We start from the raw sequence: 18,556 nt of genomic DNA on the forward strand, positions 1-18,556 counted from the left end.
CATGACCCAAGTTGCACCCCTAATTCTTTATAAAAGGCTCACTTCTATTAGCAATCTCATGACCCTGTCTTAAAAACTTCATTCTTGAATCAAAATTCACAAACTTTCCTTTTATTTTGGAACAACAATTCATCTTGTAAGAGCCAAGGGCTCTCATTCGTCATCTCTTGCTAAACAATCTCTCCTTTTTAGCAACCAACACCTCCTAGGATATCATGAAGTCCAAGGACCTCTCCTCATCCTTTGTATCTTCTCTCTCACTTGCCCCCACACAAGATATCAACTCTTCCATCCTCCCTTGGTTACAAGTTACAAGCAGTATACAAGAAATTATTAAAGGGGGTTCATTCTACAGGTCTATATGTTTTTTTTTTCACTCTTTCATCTCTTCTATTGATAGAGGGTCTCTCTCTAATTATTGACGAAACAGAGAACGGTCTCTCTCTCTCTCCATAGCCTGTCAGTATCAATCTTAGCCCTAATTAATGCCCATAGAATAGAATTTTGATGGTGGCTAGAATTTGTTTATAACCATCCATTTGTAGCTAGTCCATTGACTTGCTGCACTAGAATTTGTTAATAGCCATCTATTTGTAGCCAGTCGATGGACCTAATTAGTGTAGATCATCCGTAGTCTTCTACGTATAGTATATCAAAGGTAGGACCCACCAAATTACTATTGGATGTGAGCGGCTAGCCGGCTAAGAAGTAACAATGAAGAGAGGAGTGTGACTATGTGACTAAAATGTAGAGAGTAGTGCCATTATTAAAACAAGGCTGTGTGATTGTACGAATAAAAGAAGTTGTTTACCATCGATGGCAGGGTGTCAATGTCTTGACAATAAATATGATTTTACATTGGATCAATTACCAATGGTGGACAAAAATTACGTAAAATTATCAACAGGACCCATGCTTTTCAGAAATGATCAACGGGGGACGAAATATGTCTTGTCATTAAAAGCTGGACGAAAATGTCATTTTCTTAAGCAACACGTTTTGCTTTTCCACTTTTCCCTCTTCTCCCTTCTTTCCCTCTTTTTTTTTCACCTTTTCATTTTCAACTTTGTTTTTTTCTACATCACAAGTCATCTTCTTCATCATTTTAGCCACCATTGGAAGAGGGAAAGCTCGAAAACTTAAAACGTGAGTTCATTCCCATCTCTCTATATCTAGGTTTTGTTTTTCATTTGTTGTAGGGTTTTGTATTTCTCTTTCTCCCTTTCAATGGAGGATGATGAAGATGAATCGTACGGTAGAAAGAAAAAAATGTGAAAATGAACGAGTGAAAAAAAACAGGAAGTAAAAACGTGTTCATAAGGGACTTGATAAGCCCATTCGGAATTTTGTAACCCCATTTTGATACTGGATAACCCCAACCCCAGAGACTTGAAAACCCCATTTCAAAACTCCAGTCCCCTTGGGCAATTTTAAGGGACTTGATAAGCCCATTCGTAAATTGGTAACCCCATTTTGATACTAGATTAACCCCAATCCCAAATACTTGAAAACCCCCTTCCAAAACTCTAATACCCTCAGGCAATTTTAAGGGACTTGATAAGCCCATTCGTAAATTGGTAACCCCTTTTGATACTAGATTAACCCCAATCCCAAATACTTAAAAAACCCCTTCCAAAACTCTAGTACCCTCGGACAATTTTCAGGGACTTGATAAGCCCATTCTGAAATTGGTAACCCCATTTTGATACCTGATAACCCCAATCCTAAAGACTTGAAAACCCCCTTCCAAAACTCCAGTACCCTCGGCCAATTTTCAAGGACTTGACAAGCCCATTCAGAAATTGGTAACCCCATTTTTATGCTAGATAACCCCAATCCCAGAGACTTGAAAACCCCCTTCAAAAACTCTAGTACGCTTGGCCGATTTTTAGGGACTTGATCACCCAATTCGGAAATTGGTGACCCCATTTTTTATACTAGATAACTCCAATCCTAGAAACTTGAAAACCCTCTTTCAAAACTTTAGTACCCTCTGCCAATTATCAAGCACTTAATAAGCCCATTTTGATACTAGATAACCCCAATCCCAAATACTTGAAAACCCCCTTCCAAAACCCTAGTACCCTCGGCCAATTTTCAGGGACTATTCTGAAATTGGTAACCTCATTTTGATACCTGTTAACCCCAATCGTAGAGACTTGAAAACCCCCTTCCAAAGTCAAAACGTGTTGTATATGCTAAAGGGTATTTTCGTCCAGCTTTTACTGACAAGACCTCTTTTGTCCCCCGTTGATAATATTTGAAAGCATGGGTCCTGTTGATAATTTTGCCTAATGTTTGTCCCCCATTGGTAATTGGTCCTTTTACATTTTTAGTTAAAAAAAGCATTATTGATTGAAATATTCATTGAAACTTTGATTCCATTCCGACGTTAGTCTGGACTGTACCTAACAGTAGAATCGGAATAATGATTGATTCCCTGGATAATTCTAGGGCTTCCACAAACACTAGAGTTGGAATCTTTATCCGTTTAATGAGGGAATTAGAATTGGATTGGAATCTGGTATTGATACCAATTCCCGATTCCGGTGATCCAAACGCACCCTAAGAGATAATCCCCTGTTCTGTAGCATTACCTCATCACCCACAATGAACCAGAATCTAGAAACTTGGTAGGAATCCCCAATTTCAATGGAAGAGGTTCTCAATCTGTGTGTATATGGCATTCTGCTGGGTGGTGTCTCTGATTTAAATTGAGAGGTTGGAGAAATGAAGTCCAGTGCTCCCCAATACAGTCTGCTAGTAGTAAATAATAAGTTTGAGTTTTGCACCCAAATACTAGTGGTCATTGGATCACTATATTTGTTTTACATTATCTTTCACTGTGCTATGGATTAATGAAAAATAAAAACTTTACTCGGCAAAAATGTATACCATAGAAAAGTTTTACTTGGGAAATTATTTTATAAAAGTTTAACTGTGATTGGAAGGAGACTTTGCAAACAGGTTATTAGGGCTGGACTCATGTTAGACTATAAATCACTTTTCAATTGCTAAACCATCATAACATTTACTTTAATCTCTATATTCCACAGTAAACACTCAATTTTTTTGTTTTTTCATGTTAGCATATTCATCAAATCAAGCTAAAAAACGCGTCAATCTAAAAAACCCAACCCGGCCTGACCCAACACGAAAAATTATCATGGGTGGGGCTGGGTGTGAGAATCATGGGTTTTCCCAGAAAAAAAAAAAATCATTATCCGACCGAAGATAGTTTCTCGTAGGGGTGTACATGGTTCGGTTCGGTTTTGGGGCATACCCAGAACCGAACAATATATAATCGGTTCCCTGAAATTGGAACCAGAACCGAACCATATATGTTTGGAACCGAACCAGAACAATATATAATCGGTTTGGTTTGGTTATGGGTTTACCCAACCTTCACCAAATGTAGATATTTTGCCTAATCGTATTTATAATCGGTTCGGTCCTGTTTGGAATAATTAAGCACAAATTTGCACAAATATGGGCAATGCAAAAATTATATATGACCTACAGACATACACAAATTGGAATAATCAAGCACAAATTTGGGGGGTGAATTAAAATTTAACGGCAAAGTAACAAGTTAAAGAGGGGTGAATTAAAAGGGGGTGGGGTGATTTTATCAAGCGATGAGGCATTGGGTTTTAAGGTGAGGGTTTTTGGTTCGGTTCCGGGATCCCAAGCCCATAACCGAACCGAATTTCCATCGGTTCCACGATATCAGAACCGGAACCGAACCATATAAATATGGAACCGAACCGAACCATATGTGCCGGTTCCGGAACTATGTCCAGTAGGGTTCTTCAAAACCCGACCGGAGTTGGGTGTGGGCAATACACACCTGTGATACCACATGTTGGGACCCGGGTAGAACTATAGCAGATGTCCGAAGCAATCTATGTAGGAAAAGAAACGAGGAAGAATTTGTTCCTTCCCGTCAAAAGATCGATTCGGGGTTGGGGGATGCGCAATACACACACCCGCTCTCTTAATCTACGCCTCCGTCTGAACCGAACGCAGATTGATTTTCCACGTCCCGTTATTCGAGAGGCGGAATCACCGTTTTTTAATTCTACCCCAGTAATCCTGCGGTAGATCTCAGTAAAAATACATAAAAAGACAAAAAAAAAGCAACATCTGAAATATTAGATAGGGAAGAGTATAATGAAAATGTCCAAGGCTGCTTGAGGGACAATAGATTTGAAATGAGTAGAGTCCCCTCAAGAAGGCCTGAGTTAGAGAGAAAGATAAAAAAAATCTCTTTAATCTATTTATGCCTCCTAACTAAGCCAGATGTTATAAGATGAAATACACATGGCTACTCAAAGAGGCAGAAAATCAACAGATAGAATAAGAAGAAGATTGAACAGAGAATTTTGGGGAGGCGTTGGACAGGAGCAAAGATGGGTTTCAAAGGAACGCTACTGCAGTAAACTCACGCTAGGGTTTTTGGGCTTTGAGGGTTTCTTGAGAGGGATTTTATAGGATGGACTTTCGACCAATGGGGATATGACAGAAACACCCTTTTAAACAGCGTTGGTGTGTGAAGATAATAATCTAAACCGTCCATTTGTTGCACCAGAACGTAAATAGGTTGTGTCCTAGAAATAATTTCCACGGGATGATCCTAACCCTCTAAATTATAAACCACTATAGTTTGGAGGGTTACAATCATCCTGGGCACAACATATTTTTATTTGTGTTGTGGCCCAACAAATGGATGGTTTGGATCATCTTATGAAGTGGGCCATACAGTACATTCTAAAAAATACTGGACTATGGACAATAATATAGCCGCACATTATATAAAGAACTCCTTTATGAAACCACTACCGTATTTTGATGATCGCACTCCTCACATTATTAAAAAGAGGGACTGAATATTAGAGGGTTGATCCTAATCCTCTATAGATAGAGGATCAGGATCAACCTAAGCAATGACTTTTGGTGCACAACCTATTTAGGTTGTGACTCATCTAATGGACGGTTTGGATCATCCTATGGTGCGGGCCATTCCATACTTTTAAATAGAGTGAGGAGTGCGATCATCAAAATAAGTTTCTTTCAAAAACCCTTCATTTGCTTCTACATTAAATGTGGGTCACGATCCATTTCGAATCGGATCGTCTGTCAGAGTGTCTTGGGTTTTGTCCTCACCGTTATAATTTTGGTGAAAAAAAAAGGGAAATGATAAATGAGCCCCTTTTCATCACTCGGACACCCAGCAACAGTGTATCAATGACTGCAGAGGGGTTGATGTACTTCACGTCAGAAGTATTCAACGGATTTGATTGCCACGTACACTGCACATGGTGTCCCATGTGATGAAAAGGGGCGCATTTATCATTTCCCAAAAAAAAAGTTGGAATGTTATGTCTATTATTAATTGTGATGCAGTCAAAATGGTCCCTTACAAGTGACTAATCTAAACTAAAAATGTAATCAAGCCTATGGTTAGGTTGATGTCTAATTGATTAGGGCTTAAGGTTAGGGAAAGAATTGACTCATTGAGAGAGAGAGAGAGAGAGAGAGAGAGAGAGAGAGAGAGAGAGAGAGAGAGAGAGAGAGAGAGAGAGAGAATTTTATGAGTTTTTATATGGTGTAAGGCCTTACAACAATACAGCAGGGTTACCACCCTTGATATTTGATCCAATAGCAGCTCACTTTTTGAGAAGCTGCTGTTGGATCAAATTTCAAGGTTGGTACTTCCACCGTACAAGGGCCTTATTGTGGTAAGGCCTTGCACCATATAATTTCTCAGTATTTTCATTTACTATATGAATGGTTTTGTTACGTGCCTAATTTGCCGTAACACAAATAAACAAGAAAATGAGAGAAAAAGATAGAGAAAGAGGTTGACTCGAGGCAACCGGACCTCCTAATGGCTCTAATTGAGAGGAACCATAACTCTCCTGGAACAAAGTTTCCTTTGCGCTGTAAATTTCTTCTCCTCCTCCATTCCATTGAAATACAATCTTAAATACAAGAATAAAAGTAGTGCCACATCCCTACCCACTAGCCCTATTACATGACACATAGGCAATAACTACCACCTATGACTCTAAAACACGTACCCATAAACCTAAATGGAAATCCCTACAATAACTGCCTTGCAACTTCCTCTTATACATCATAACATGTATGTATCATATTTTCATACAATAGCAACCTCAATTGGATATAGGACACTTTGACGGATTTTCTGGTTATGTCTAGGCCCGATCTTGCTTGTGCTTATGTTTCCATGTTCGTCCAATTAAGTTCGGATTCTTTGGATCTATTGAACACTGTCTAGGTCCATTGGACGTTTGGGGCAATGATAGTTTCCCCAATCGATATTTACGTAGAAAAAAGTGAAGAATTGAATAAGATTAACCACAAGAATGAATAGAAATGGACACACCTTTTATTGATTTGAACCTTGCAGTCAATAGCCCTTCCCTTGGGTCTCCCATGGCCCCAAAAACAGACCCATAATTCAATCCTAACATGTAATAATATGTACTTTTTTTGTTGTTGGACATGGATAGCTGAAAACTACATGTAAGCAATGGTTCACATTCAACGAAAAATAGTATACATCATTGGATGTTCTGATTGCACGATCAACGTGATTTGTGGGATCTCCTAGGCTATGCTGTAGTGGAGCCACCCTATATTCAAATGAGGTCACGCCCAACTGGAGCAGTCCTCTTTAGGCTATCTGTGTTAAAAGAAGGGAAATGATATCCTCCCCACCCCCCAGAAAGTGCCCGGGGGGGGGGGGGGGGAGGGGGGTTGTTATCAGATTTTTAGGATAGCCCATTCATCTGCTCAGGCAAGAAAGTTCACAGGAGGGCCCCTGAAAATAGAATACAACAGGGTGCCTTAAGTTCTGAAAGAAGGTGCGTGCGAAGGGGACTCATGTGATTATGTCAATCGGCACCAGGGGTGTCAATGGACCTAGACATGGATCCTTTATCCAAAGGATCCGATCGCTAGTGGTTTCAATGGCCCTATACATGGATCCGAACATTAATGAACAAGATTTGGATACAACAGTATGTTCGAACTGTTCCCTTTGAATCCATATCATAACGTCCAACTTATTTTGGATCAAACTAGCTATAAAGTTTGATTGAATGTCCTAGGTCTGACTGGAGGGCACCAATGTATGAAAAAATCCATCATAATTTCGTTCGCTTATAAGACCCCTATTCAGAAGGAGCATCTCCGGATGTATAAGACCCCTGTTCAAAATGACTAACAATATGTATTGGGAAATGTTATCAGCACAACCATATTTTGATATTTTGCACAAACCCAGTTGTTTTGTCTTCTTTAATTGTCTTGTGAGAGCTTTTGGGCAATGCAATAACCTTTTGACAGCTCTTTAAATACTAAAACACAAGATGGGTTAGCGAAAATATCAAAATATGGTTATATTGATATCATTTCCCTATGTTTCTCTCTCTCTCTCTATCTCTCTCTCAAAATACATTTTGAAATTGTGTGGCACAATTGTAAATGAGTAAAACTTAAAAAAAAATTAATTTTATACCTTTTTTGCATTAAAACATTAACAAAATTTTGAGAGGGATGCTAAACTCACAGAAGCCCTTGTAGAAAAGGGCTACAAGGGCTGCACCATTGGAGCCACATCATTTGCTTCTACGGTAATCAGTGCCCTTATAAATGTACCCAGGATGACATGGCTCCAATGGTGCGGCCCTGCTAGGGACAGGTCATGCATCAAAATCCACTTGGCACCCTGGATGCCAATTCCAACTCTCTAATTTGTGCCCCTGAACAAAGACAGTTGCTTCCTTGTTTTATCACTGTCTACTTAATGCCCACAAATCCGAGGGTTAGAATTAAACGATTGTAGACAGATAAATGGTTTGGATAATTAAACAAGTGGGCCATGCTTGCATTTTCATACTTCATATATGGAAGTGATATATTTGCCCCCCTTTCTTCCTTGGGCCAGCCCCTCTTTGGTGTATTTATGACCATCCTCTTACACTACAAGGGGGAGGCCCAAGGAACAAAAAAAGGCGAATATATGATTTCGTATCATGTAATTCTTGTGATGCCCCATGAGATCCCACGACAAGATCAACTGTCCTAATCACCACTTGCACATGCCACATGTAGGTGGAGGATAAACAGCAATAAGGGAAAAAAATAAAAAATACGGTACCGATGTTGGCACTACCTGGATTTTAATAATTCCACAAACTCACCTTATCTTTTTCTTTTTTGAAATAGCTGTTAATGGTTATTACCGTTTCCTAAAAGCTCTCAAAAGCAAGTAAAAAAGAAAAGAAAAGACAAGCTAATTTTGTGTAATTACTAAAACATGGTAGTGCAAATATCAATAGCCTAAAATCTTGGAAGGGAAGTAACATGGTACTCTAATTGCAGCACCCCCCCCCCCCCCCCCCAAACGCCCTCACTCTTTTGGTTCATGACAAAAACAAAGCAACCACCCAGCCTTGTTTTTGCGAGCCCATGTGCAACCGTGCTGGATATTATTGCCAGAAAATGCTCTTTTTTTTATATTTTTTATGGGCAAGCTGGGGTTGTTAGGCAGACCCCTACTAGATATATTTTAAAATAAAGAGAAATACATGAAGCTTAGGAGCAAACCCACCAACAGGCTGGGGGCAAACAATAAGAAGGGAAAGCAAAAACAATCGGAAAAGCTAAACCAGAAGCAAAACAAGAGCGCCAAACTCCAAAGAGAAGAACAGAGATCAGACTTCCTCAACCAAAAAGAATACCAGGCTCATAAGCTTCTTCCAAGAGTTAATTTGGAGAAGAAAGGAAGCCCTTTTCATAGCAAAGTTGCTTTGATTTCTTTATTTATTTAACGAAACAAAAATAATACTTTCTAACTGCTCTGAATTGTAGCCGTTAGTTTGTGACAATATTAGAAGGACAAGAAAAGAAATTTGAAATCGCTGATATATGTCCGACCACCTTTGGGCCAAGTTTCAGACTAGTCACTTTGAGGTTGGGTTGTGGCTCCATACCATTTCCTTATGAGGTTGGGTTGTGGCTCCACACGCAATGAAATAGCCCACCCTACCCTGAGGAATTTCCCCCGTACCATTTCCCTGCCCCGGGCCCACAACATCAATATTTAATTCTTCTTGGATGGATTACAATGAAGCCTAATGAGTCTTTATATAGAGAACACTTAAGAAGATAAACATAGCAAGAGATATGACATGATTTGGGGAGATAATCCTAATCTAATCTTGTTACTTAATCTAGCCTTCTTCCTTAATTTACCACCTAATCAAATCAATCTAAAATCTAACCCAATCAATCTAAAATCCACCCCAATCAATCTACGATTTGATTTTATTTTCTAATAATACTTTCTAACTGCTCTGTAATGTAGCCGTTAGTTTGTGACAATATTAGAAGGCTAAGAAAAGAAATTTGAAATCTCTGATATATGTCTGACCACCTTTGGGCCAAGTTCCAGACTAGTCACTTTGACGTTGGGTTGTGGCTCCATACCATTTCACTATGAGGTTGGGTTGTGGCTCCACACGCAAAGAACTAGCCACCCCGAGGAATTTCCCCCATACCATTTCACCTGCCCCGGGCCCACAACATCACTATTTAATTGATGTGTATGCATAGTGCATATACACTATTTAATTGATGTGTATATGCAGTACCCTAAAATCACACTTCTCATGATGCTAAACCACAGAGGTCCGATTAGATTGCCAAAATTAGGCATTAGAATTGGCATCCTATTCCGATTCTTATTCTGGTTCCCAGGTTAAATTTACTAGAAAAAATTACATCAAATTCAAAATATCACCAGTTGGACAGATAACAGATTCCAACATTCTCCCCATCAATTCTGCCCTTAGGTTTCATTTCTGTTCATTTATTATTTTATTTCAATAAAACGTCTAAATCAGACTGAATCAGAATAGGATGCCAATTCTAACACCTGACTCCGAACACACCTTAAACGAACTAGACTTCATTTGGTGGTCCCAACATTAGATGGATGGGTCCCAATCAATCTCAAATGTGGATCCCACCATTGTGCTACAAAACCTTGTACATAGTAAAAAAATTAAGCGATACGAGAAAAATGAGGTCCTAAAAAGTAAAAACAAGAGTAGGGTTGTAATTATCAATTGACAACCAAAAATTATTATAAAGATTTGAAATCGTGAAGGGCAATATGATTGTGTCTATCCATCAATCATTTCAAACACAGCTCACACCTCAACCAATGGTGTGAGCTGTATGAACAACATGTAGACACCTTCAACGTGTTGCATTTCTAGCCGTCCGATTATGTTTCACTTTTCAGTTCCAATAAGTCGATAAGAACCTTCTCCAGACTGACACTTCGGAGGACCATGTGCACGTGGTGGGGCCCCACAATTTGGCTCTTTGCATAGATAAGAGTGATATTTCCACCCTCTTGTCCGTGGGTGGAAATATCATTTAATCACAAGAAACGCCACAAATATATAACACAGACACACAAAGAAGGGAGAAAAGAATTTTCTTTATTTATACATAGAGAGAATGATAGATAAGAAATAGCAAACTAATGGCGGTATATAAGAAATCAACCCATCCCTCGCCTTATTTTCTTCGAAGCTAAAAAAATTACATCACTGCTAAGAAAATAATCTCCTTCCACATATCAATCACAACCAACAAATACAACACAAAATTAAAAAAAAAGACCCAACAAACAAATAGAAAAATCAAGCCCTCTCTCGTCAACTATAGAGTCATTTCATAAGCACCCAGAAGGAGGAAATGAGAGAAAAAGTCTCTATATCAAAGACCCATGTGAAACAAGGCAAAATAATCATCAGCAGAAGAAGAATCCAAATACAAGAGCCGAAAAGGAGGCCAACACGGTGGGAATGGCAATGGTCGCATCGGATGTAGGGCTAGGTGCGGGTGCGTGCGCGTGCGCCGCCGAAGCCATGGTCGAGCCCATGACCAAAGCCATCAACACAATAACAAAGAACCTCAACTTCAAAGCCTCCATTTCTCTTGTAATATGAATAAGAATAACAAACACCAAAATTGAAAGGTACTACTATTCCTCTTTGGAGAAGAGATGAAAAAGAGGAATAGTGAGCAAAAGAATGAAAGAGAGAGGGAATGGATTTGAGAATTAAAGAGGGATGGGTGGGGTGGATTTATATAAAGAGAAGGGGGGTGGGGAGAAAGTACCGTTGGGTCGGGCAGCTGCCCGGACTGCCCGTTGTAGACAGGGTGTCTTTCGTTTGGTGCCTCACAGCTGGCACCATCCTCGTGGCTCTCTCTGTCCTAACAACCATTTGTTTTTTTTTAAGCCTTTTCTTGTAGCCTTCCGCTCCTTGAAAACACCCCTTTGAATTGGTTCCCACACCCCCCTCTTAATTTAAACTTTTTTCCAACTTGGGAGTTCTCACTTTCGTGTGAAGGGCTGAGATTAGAAAACACGTGTTTTGGTGAGATTCGTGAGATTAATCTCACAGGAATTCTAAACCCAAGGGTTCACGTCACCAAAGTGAATTTATAATGGCACTGAAAAACGTAAAAATAAAGGATTGATGAATGCGCTTCAATTTAGCACTCCGTTAATCTCACATGACACATGAAAGTAAGAGGCTGGTTTTTTTTTTTTGCAATGCGAGTGATACGGGTTCTATACTTTGAGCATAGATATAAATTTCCAATTTTTTTTTAGAGAAATGTTATCAGCAGTACTGTATTTTGATGAGGGCACTCCTCACTTTATTAAAAGTACAGTATGACCCGCACCATAGGAAGATCCAAACTGTCCATTAGATGAGCCACAGCCTAAATAGGTTGTGCCTCAAAAATTATTTCCATAGGTTTATCTTAACCCTCCGATCTAAATGTTAGAGGGCTGATCTAACCCTCTATAGATCAGAGGGTTAGGTTAGGGTTAGGATTAGCCTAAGGAAATGATTTTTGAGGCACAACCTATTTAGGTTGTGGCCCATCAAATGGACGGTTTGGATCATCCTATGGTGTGGGCCATACCGTGCTTTTATTAAAGTGAGGAGTGCCCTCATCAAAATACAGTAGTGCTGATAACATTTCCCTTTTTTTATGGTCTTTTTTAAACTTTAAAAAAAATTAGAATAAATATGATGTTCTTGCATATTTAGTTGGAAAATCATAAAAAAAGAAAGTCACTGTTATATTGCTTCCTGGGCAAGACTTTTAGCATGCTGGCTTGGGCAAAACTTCTTTCTGTAGTAGGTTGTGGGTTGCTTTCATATGGCTAAAATGTTTGGGTTAAATATAATAAATGGGAAAAAAATTCCGTGGCCCTCGAGGCTATTTAAAACTTTATAAATGAAAATTTCCTATTAACTATTCAACACCTTATAAATGTAATTATTTTCATATGTATTGAATATCTGCTCATAATATAGACACCCCAAATTTAACCATGGTCACCCTCTTTTTTCTGATTTTTAATCCTTTTCCTTACTTATAGAACCACTAGTTACCCATCAAAAAAATATAAAATTAACCACTAGGAGGGGCAACCCTATCAAATGAAGGGGCAGATTTAATTTCTTTAAATATCTTGTAAATGTTGATTACTAGATGCAGCATATATAAATTTCTCTATACATACTTTTCAGTTTTTAGCTCTCTCTATTTCTACCTAAGTATCTTATTGAATCTCTCTCAGCTTGAAAGGGGAGTATCATCGGTGACTCTGGTCGGCAATCGAAGATTTGGCTCTAGCTGATTGGCTAGTAGTATGTTGGAAATTTGAAAAATATTTTATTTTTAAAATTTGAAAAATAAATTTTTTTTTACAAAGACACACTTCTTTTATGAAATCGGATTTCCATTCAAAAGATATTTGAGTTGTGAAAATGTGTTATTTTGAATGAAAGGGTGCTTTCATGTCTTTTCATCTTCTATAAAAGAAGGCTCGGGTCATTTTCAAAATACTTTTTTCTTCCCTTTCTTCTTCTTCCTTTTTCTCTAAGTTGGGCAAACTGGTTGTCTTGAACTTGAGGTGGAGCCCTTGTTCTTGATGTAGGCATTGTATCTTTGAGACTTATTTCCGTGAAGCCAGCTGCATATGTGGGGAAATAGAGTCTATAAGAGAAAGCTTCGGCTTGCCTTGCCTGCTTCTTTTTTGCTCCTTCTAATCTCCTCCTGTTTCTTACTTTGATTATTTGCATCTTCACCATTTGATCATTCATGGTACCCATTTGTATCAACACAGTATTCTTGGCTACAGCTAAGCGTTGACTAAGCGTGAAAGAAAGGGCCTTCGCTACTTGAGTCATTTGTGGGGGAACTCTCACGCTCATTTCGTAGGGGAGGAGGGGAAAGCTTGTAGGAGTCATCCCACCCCAATTGTGTATATTTGGAGCTCACTATGAAGTCCTATTTCCTAACAAGATCTGTTCAGATAAGGGCAAACTCTAGTGATTACTTTGAAGTTAAATCCTCGCATTGACCTTTTTTATTAACACGAACTGGGGAGGAGGCGGGAGGAGAATCGAAAAACGAATAAATACAGTCCCAAAGAGTTGAACGGCCGCCCTACTCCTCCACTCCATTCATGTGACGAACCAAACATCATTAGGTCTCGAATTCTGCAAACCACCAGATTTAGACCAAGATATTTCCATGGCCGCCCAACTCTTCCACTCCATTCATGTGACGAACCGAACATCATTAGGTCTCGAATTCTGCAAACCACCAGATTTAGACCAAGATATTTCCATGGCCGCCCAACTCTTCCACTCCATTCATGTGACGAACCGAACATCATTAGGTCTCGAATTCTGCAAACCACCAGATTTAGACCAAGATATTTCCATTACGTCGTACGTTATTTAACAAGCTATCAAAAGCTATTACAATTCCCAAAAGCTCTTAGTAGCCATTTTAAAAAGAAACGACAAGGTGAGGTCGGCCCATTATCAAAACATGCAATGCTAATTTCACTAGCCTAAGTATTTAGTCATAAAAACACCTATTTTTCACTAGCCTACGGATATCCATATGAGCAAGCTTGGATATATAGTTGGGTGAGGAATGATATTACCACTACTATATTTTGCATTTTGTTTTTTACAATTTTCAAAGTAACTAACTGTAGTTTGAACGCTTAATAATAATAGGGAAGTGATATTTACGTCCCTTTTCATCACCAGGGACACTCAACGTCAGTGTATCAATGGCAAAAAGGGGGCTCATGTACTTTATGTCAGAAAAATCCAGAGGCTTTGATTGCAAAGTACACTGGTAAATGGGTGTCCCTGGTGATAAAAGGGGCGTAAATATCATTTCCCTAATAATATGGTGAAATTATATGATGTGGGTGTTGGATTTAATGATAAAGTCCACTGTTGTTGGATCAAATATCAAGGGCATCACCCTGACTAATTAAGCGTGCCACACCTCGTGATGCTATGAACATCAAATGAAAAAAAGAGAAATGATATCAGCACAACCATGTTTTAATAATTGCACAAACTCAGCTTGTCTTTTCCCTTTGTAATTAGCTTTTGAGAGCTAGCTTTTTGGGAAACATAATAATCTTTGATTGCACTTCAAATAATAAAAGTCGAGATGAGTTAGTGCAATTATTAGAACATGGATATGTTCTTGTCATTTCCCTGAAAATGTAAAACAAAGTGAGTAGTGCCATTATCAAAATAATGTAGGGAATATCAGTCATACAATGTTCAATATACCCGTTAGAAAATTCCTCTTTTAAAAAGTATCCAAAGTTTGGACCCATGTTATGATAATTTTTTCTTTTGCTTTCTTTCAAAAAACAATGGATTTCTTCTACGTGGTAGAACGACAAAAAGAAGAGACAGAGTCTGCGACTCATCACATGCCAACTTTACTATGAAAAATGTTTATGTCTCAAAAGATGAAGGGCGACCTCCAAACCACTGATAACGTGAACAGTGGGCAACTTCAACACTTTTTGACGTCAAAATAAACGATAACAGGGGGGCGAATACGTACTACAGGGGGGTGAAAATAAAAACTGTTCCATATAACAACTATGCATGATAATATGACACAACGGCCTTCATGATCTTACATGTCAGTCCCCAGATATAATGATCTAGACCATCCACTTACCAGGTCCCACCTTAGAACACGCTGAGAAAGTGTACCAATCCCATGATCAAGAGCATGTAAATGGGCATCGATCTATACCGTCGAGTTTGGCCCCACCTTTAGAATTATCCGATGAGAGTGGATTTTGATCGGGCCAACTGATAGGAAGATGATAAACAGTTTTTAACATTGGCCCACTTCTACTTCCAACCAGGCCTACTTATATTTTGCCGAGGAAAAATATGAGCATACATCATATAAGAGAGATCGTTTCACCTCCACCGATGTGCATCCATAAATCACTCTTTCATGTTTTTGTGAAGAGCACATATTAAGAAACCTGCTTTTAGTGAGATTTAATCTTAGCCCTTCACAAGAAAGAGAAAGTGTTATGATCCTATTGTTAAAGTATAAAAGATTAAATACTGCCTTTCTCCAACAGCTTGAGCTATTGGAGAAGTTGGTAACTTAACATGGTACCAGAGCAGATGCGCAAAATCCACATGCAATGGCTAAATTCTAAAGTGGGGCCACATGTAGCCACGTGTAGGCCAACCCTAGAAAGTGGGGCCACACGTGAGGGGGAGTGTTAAAGTATAAAAGATTAAATACTGCCTTTCTCCAACAGGTTGAGCTATTGGAGAAGTTGGTAAGTTAACACCTATGTGGGGGCCTTTTTAGGTATGAGAATATGTGGGACCCATACTAGTATATATGGAACATGTTTAGAGGGGCTAGCCTGATATGTTCCATTAGTTCTAGAGCTTTTGGAATATTAATTAGGTACTTAACAATTGGTATGAGAGCAACCACCACACCTAGTGTTTGAGTAACTGAATGAGTATCTTGTGGAGAGGACTACCTGAAAAGGGCTACATGATTAAGAAAAAAAGATAGAATGAAAAGTCTAGCGAAGTGACTAAAGATTTGGGCCACCATGGAAGGGGCTACCAGTGGAAATGGCTACCTTAAAAAAGGCCAAAGTGAAATCCACCATAGAATAGGCTTCCGAGGATGGCAGATGTGGATGCATGATGGCATGTTATTTGATACCAAGTGGTGGCCTACATAGGTACGAGACTAGCTGGGACCCAACCTGGTGCAAGACTAGGTGGACCCTACAGAACGGGTTTAAAGGGGCTAGCCCAGCGCTTTTCATAATTCTTGGAGCTTTGTGTATTAGTTTGGTACATAACAGAAAGACCGATTTATCAGTGATGCACTTAGTCATGAGGGATGTTAAACAACATCAATATAGGAAACTTGTCTTTATAGCGTTGTCCACACCTTTGGTATGATATTGTCTTTACCGTGCGGATGCCAAATTCATCAGAATTTCAACATATACAGGCTCCTGAAAACCTAAGGGCCCGTTTGGATACCTCATGCATTTGTATTTTGATTTGGATTTGAGTTTTGGATACAATACACATCAATCATCTTCATGATCATGTTTTAAGAGAGAGAGGGAGGGAGGGAGGGAGGGATGTCTCTTGCTGCTGGAGCAACGTCGAGGAGCAGCGATGGTGACGGAAGTTGCACAAATATTGATTTCCAAATAATGTCTCGTAGAAAAGAATTGAAAATTGGAATTTTTTGCACTGTCGTAGCTGATTTGGAAATCTAAAGATCTGATCTAGTTCAAAATATCAACTAAATCCAAATCTAAATCTTGCTGGTATCCAAATGTGGCCTAATTTCATTTGGCAAATTAAGAGGAGCTTGTGGTGCGGTGTTGCCTCTAGTTGGGATTTGAAGGGGTGAAAGCAATACCACAAATTACACGAGGGTTATTAAAGACATAAAGAAATGGTCGAGTCTTGTGACTCTTTAATGTGCATAGTGGAAACTTGTGTGGTTTGAAGCTTTCGGCCTGTGACTCTTTCTACTCAAAGAAAACTCTAATGTGTATTAGCGAAGACTTAGTCACATTTATATGTGAGAGAGAGCCCTGCTCCAAGAACTTATCATATTTATGAGAGAGAGAGAGAGAGAGAGAGAGAGAGAGAGAGAGAGAGAGAGAGAGTTTGTTGTTTCTAGAAGGAGCAAATGAGAGAAAAAGTCTCCATATCAAAGACCCATGTAAAACAAGGTAAAATAAATAATCCTCAGCAGAAGAACAATCCAAAGATAAGAGCCGTTAAGGAGGCGAAGATTGTGGGGACGGAAACAGTCGCATCGGACGTAGGGCTCGGTGCGGGTGCATATGCGTCTTTAAAATTCAACTCATGGTCAAAGCCATCGAACGTAGGGCTCGAGCCCATGACCAAAGCCATCAACACAAGAGCAAAGAACCTCAACTTCAAACCCTTTAAGAATAAGAACAAAGATAAAAATGCTAGTTTCTACTATTCCTCTTTGGAGCAGAGATGAAAAGAGGAATAATAAGCAAAATAATGAAAGAGAGACAGAAGACAAAGGATTTGATATATAAAGAGAAGGGGTTGTGGTTTTCTTCCTAGAAGACACATTGGGCAAGACTTTTAGCATGCAGTCTTGGCCAAGATTTCTAACTCTATTAAGTTGTGGTTTGCTTTCATAAGACTAAAATTTTTGCGTCAAATATAATAAATGGGAAATTGTTGGTGGCCCTTGAGGCTATTTAGAACTTTATAAACTAGAAGAATTTCAATAAACTACAAGGTGGCCCGTATGCCCACCTTGTAGCTCTTATTCATCTAATTCATATGAGGTAAGCTCTTCTCTCTTGAAAAGGAGGGGCCACGAAATCTTCCTGGGAAATCCCTTGAAATAAAGTTATTTTAAGCTAATATTCTTTCTTGCATATAAAATATTTAGAGAAATACTAGCAATAGACCTATGAATGTAGAGGTGAATATTCTGACCTTGTATATGAAGCTGGCATTTTTTCAAATGTTATAAGACTGCTTTGGAAGCCATTAACTGTATAATTTGAAGATGCATATAAAAGTTTGAGGCATAGTAGCTGTAGACTTGTTGGGGGTTCCATGGGAAAGCAAAAGATCCCACCTCGGAAATTTGAATGGATGAAAGGCTTATAAGGACTTGGACACCCTCCCTTCACTTCTAGCTTTTACAGGTGAGTTCAACCTGGGACCCAACAAAAGATAAGGTGTGTAAATGCACCTCACACATGTAGAACAATTACCTGCCTTTACAATTAGCGCGATGATACTTTCACTCCCCCTGCATTACGCATGCGCCCCCCTGATATTGTGATTTGACGTCAAAAAGAGTTAAAGTTGCCCACTGTTCACGTCAAATCAGGTTATAAGGGGGGCGAATGCGTAAAGCAGGGGAACCCTAAAATTAAGCAGTGGACAGAGACATGTCTCCCTGTTTGAGGTGCATATGTGGACCACGCGTGCAGCTAGTTATCCTCATAAAACTATAAAGATGATATATATTCCGGCAATTTCTATAGGAATACAAAGAGGCCCTACATTTT

General features: G+C 39.1%; 1 protein-coding gene, 1 long non-coding RNA gene and 1 other non-coding gene across 3 annotated transcripts; all 3 read right to left on the reverse strand.

Annotated features, from left to right (window-relative positions):
• Window positions 1–4,177: 4,177 nt before the first annotated feature.
• Window positions 4,178–4,304, reverse strand: LOC143870194 (small nucleolar RNA U19). The gene has a single exon (XR_013244984.1). It is a non-coding gene; the product is annotated as a small nucleolar RNA U19 (small nucleolar RNA).
• A 6,223-nt stretch (window positions 4,305–10,527) lies between these two features.
• LOC143860314 (arabinogalactan protein 13-like) lies at window positions 10,528–11,182 on the reverse strand. The gene has a single exon (XM_077370896.1). It carries the CDS (start codon window positions 11,039–11,041, stop codon window positions 10,859–10,861), a length of 183 nt encoding a protein of 60 aa, XP_077227011.1. The 5' UTR covers window positions 11,042–11,182; the 3' UTR covers window positions 10,528–10,858.
• Window positions 11,183–14,877: 3,695 nt separating this feature from the next.
• Window positions 14,878–18,192, reverse strand: LOC143848421 (uncharacterized). The gene is made up of 2 exons (XR_013235389.1): window positions 17,973–18,192; window positions 14,878–15,494 (listed from the first exon to the last, which is right to left on the reverse strand). It is a non-coding gene; the product is annotated as an uncharacterized LOC143848421 (long non-coding RNA).
• Window positions 18,193–18,556: the final 364 nt, after the last annotated feature.

Source organism: Tasmannia lanceolata, unplaced genomic scaffold (assembly GCF_043159265.1).
Source record: "Tasmannia lanceolata isolate RefF3 unplaced genomic scaffold, GAP_Taslan_0.1 ptg000003l, whole genome shotgun sequence".
NCBI classification, from domain to species: Eukaryota; Viridiplantae; Streptophyta; class Magnoliopsida; order Canellales; family Winteraceae; genus Tasmannia; species Tasmannia lanceolata.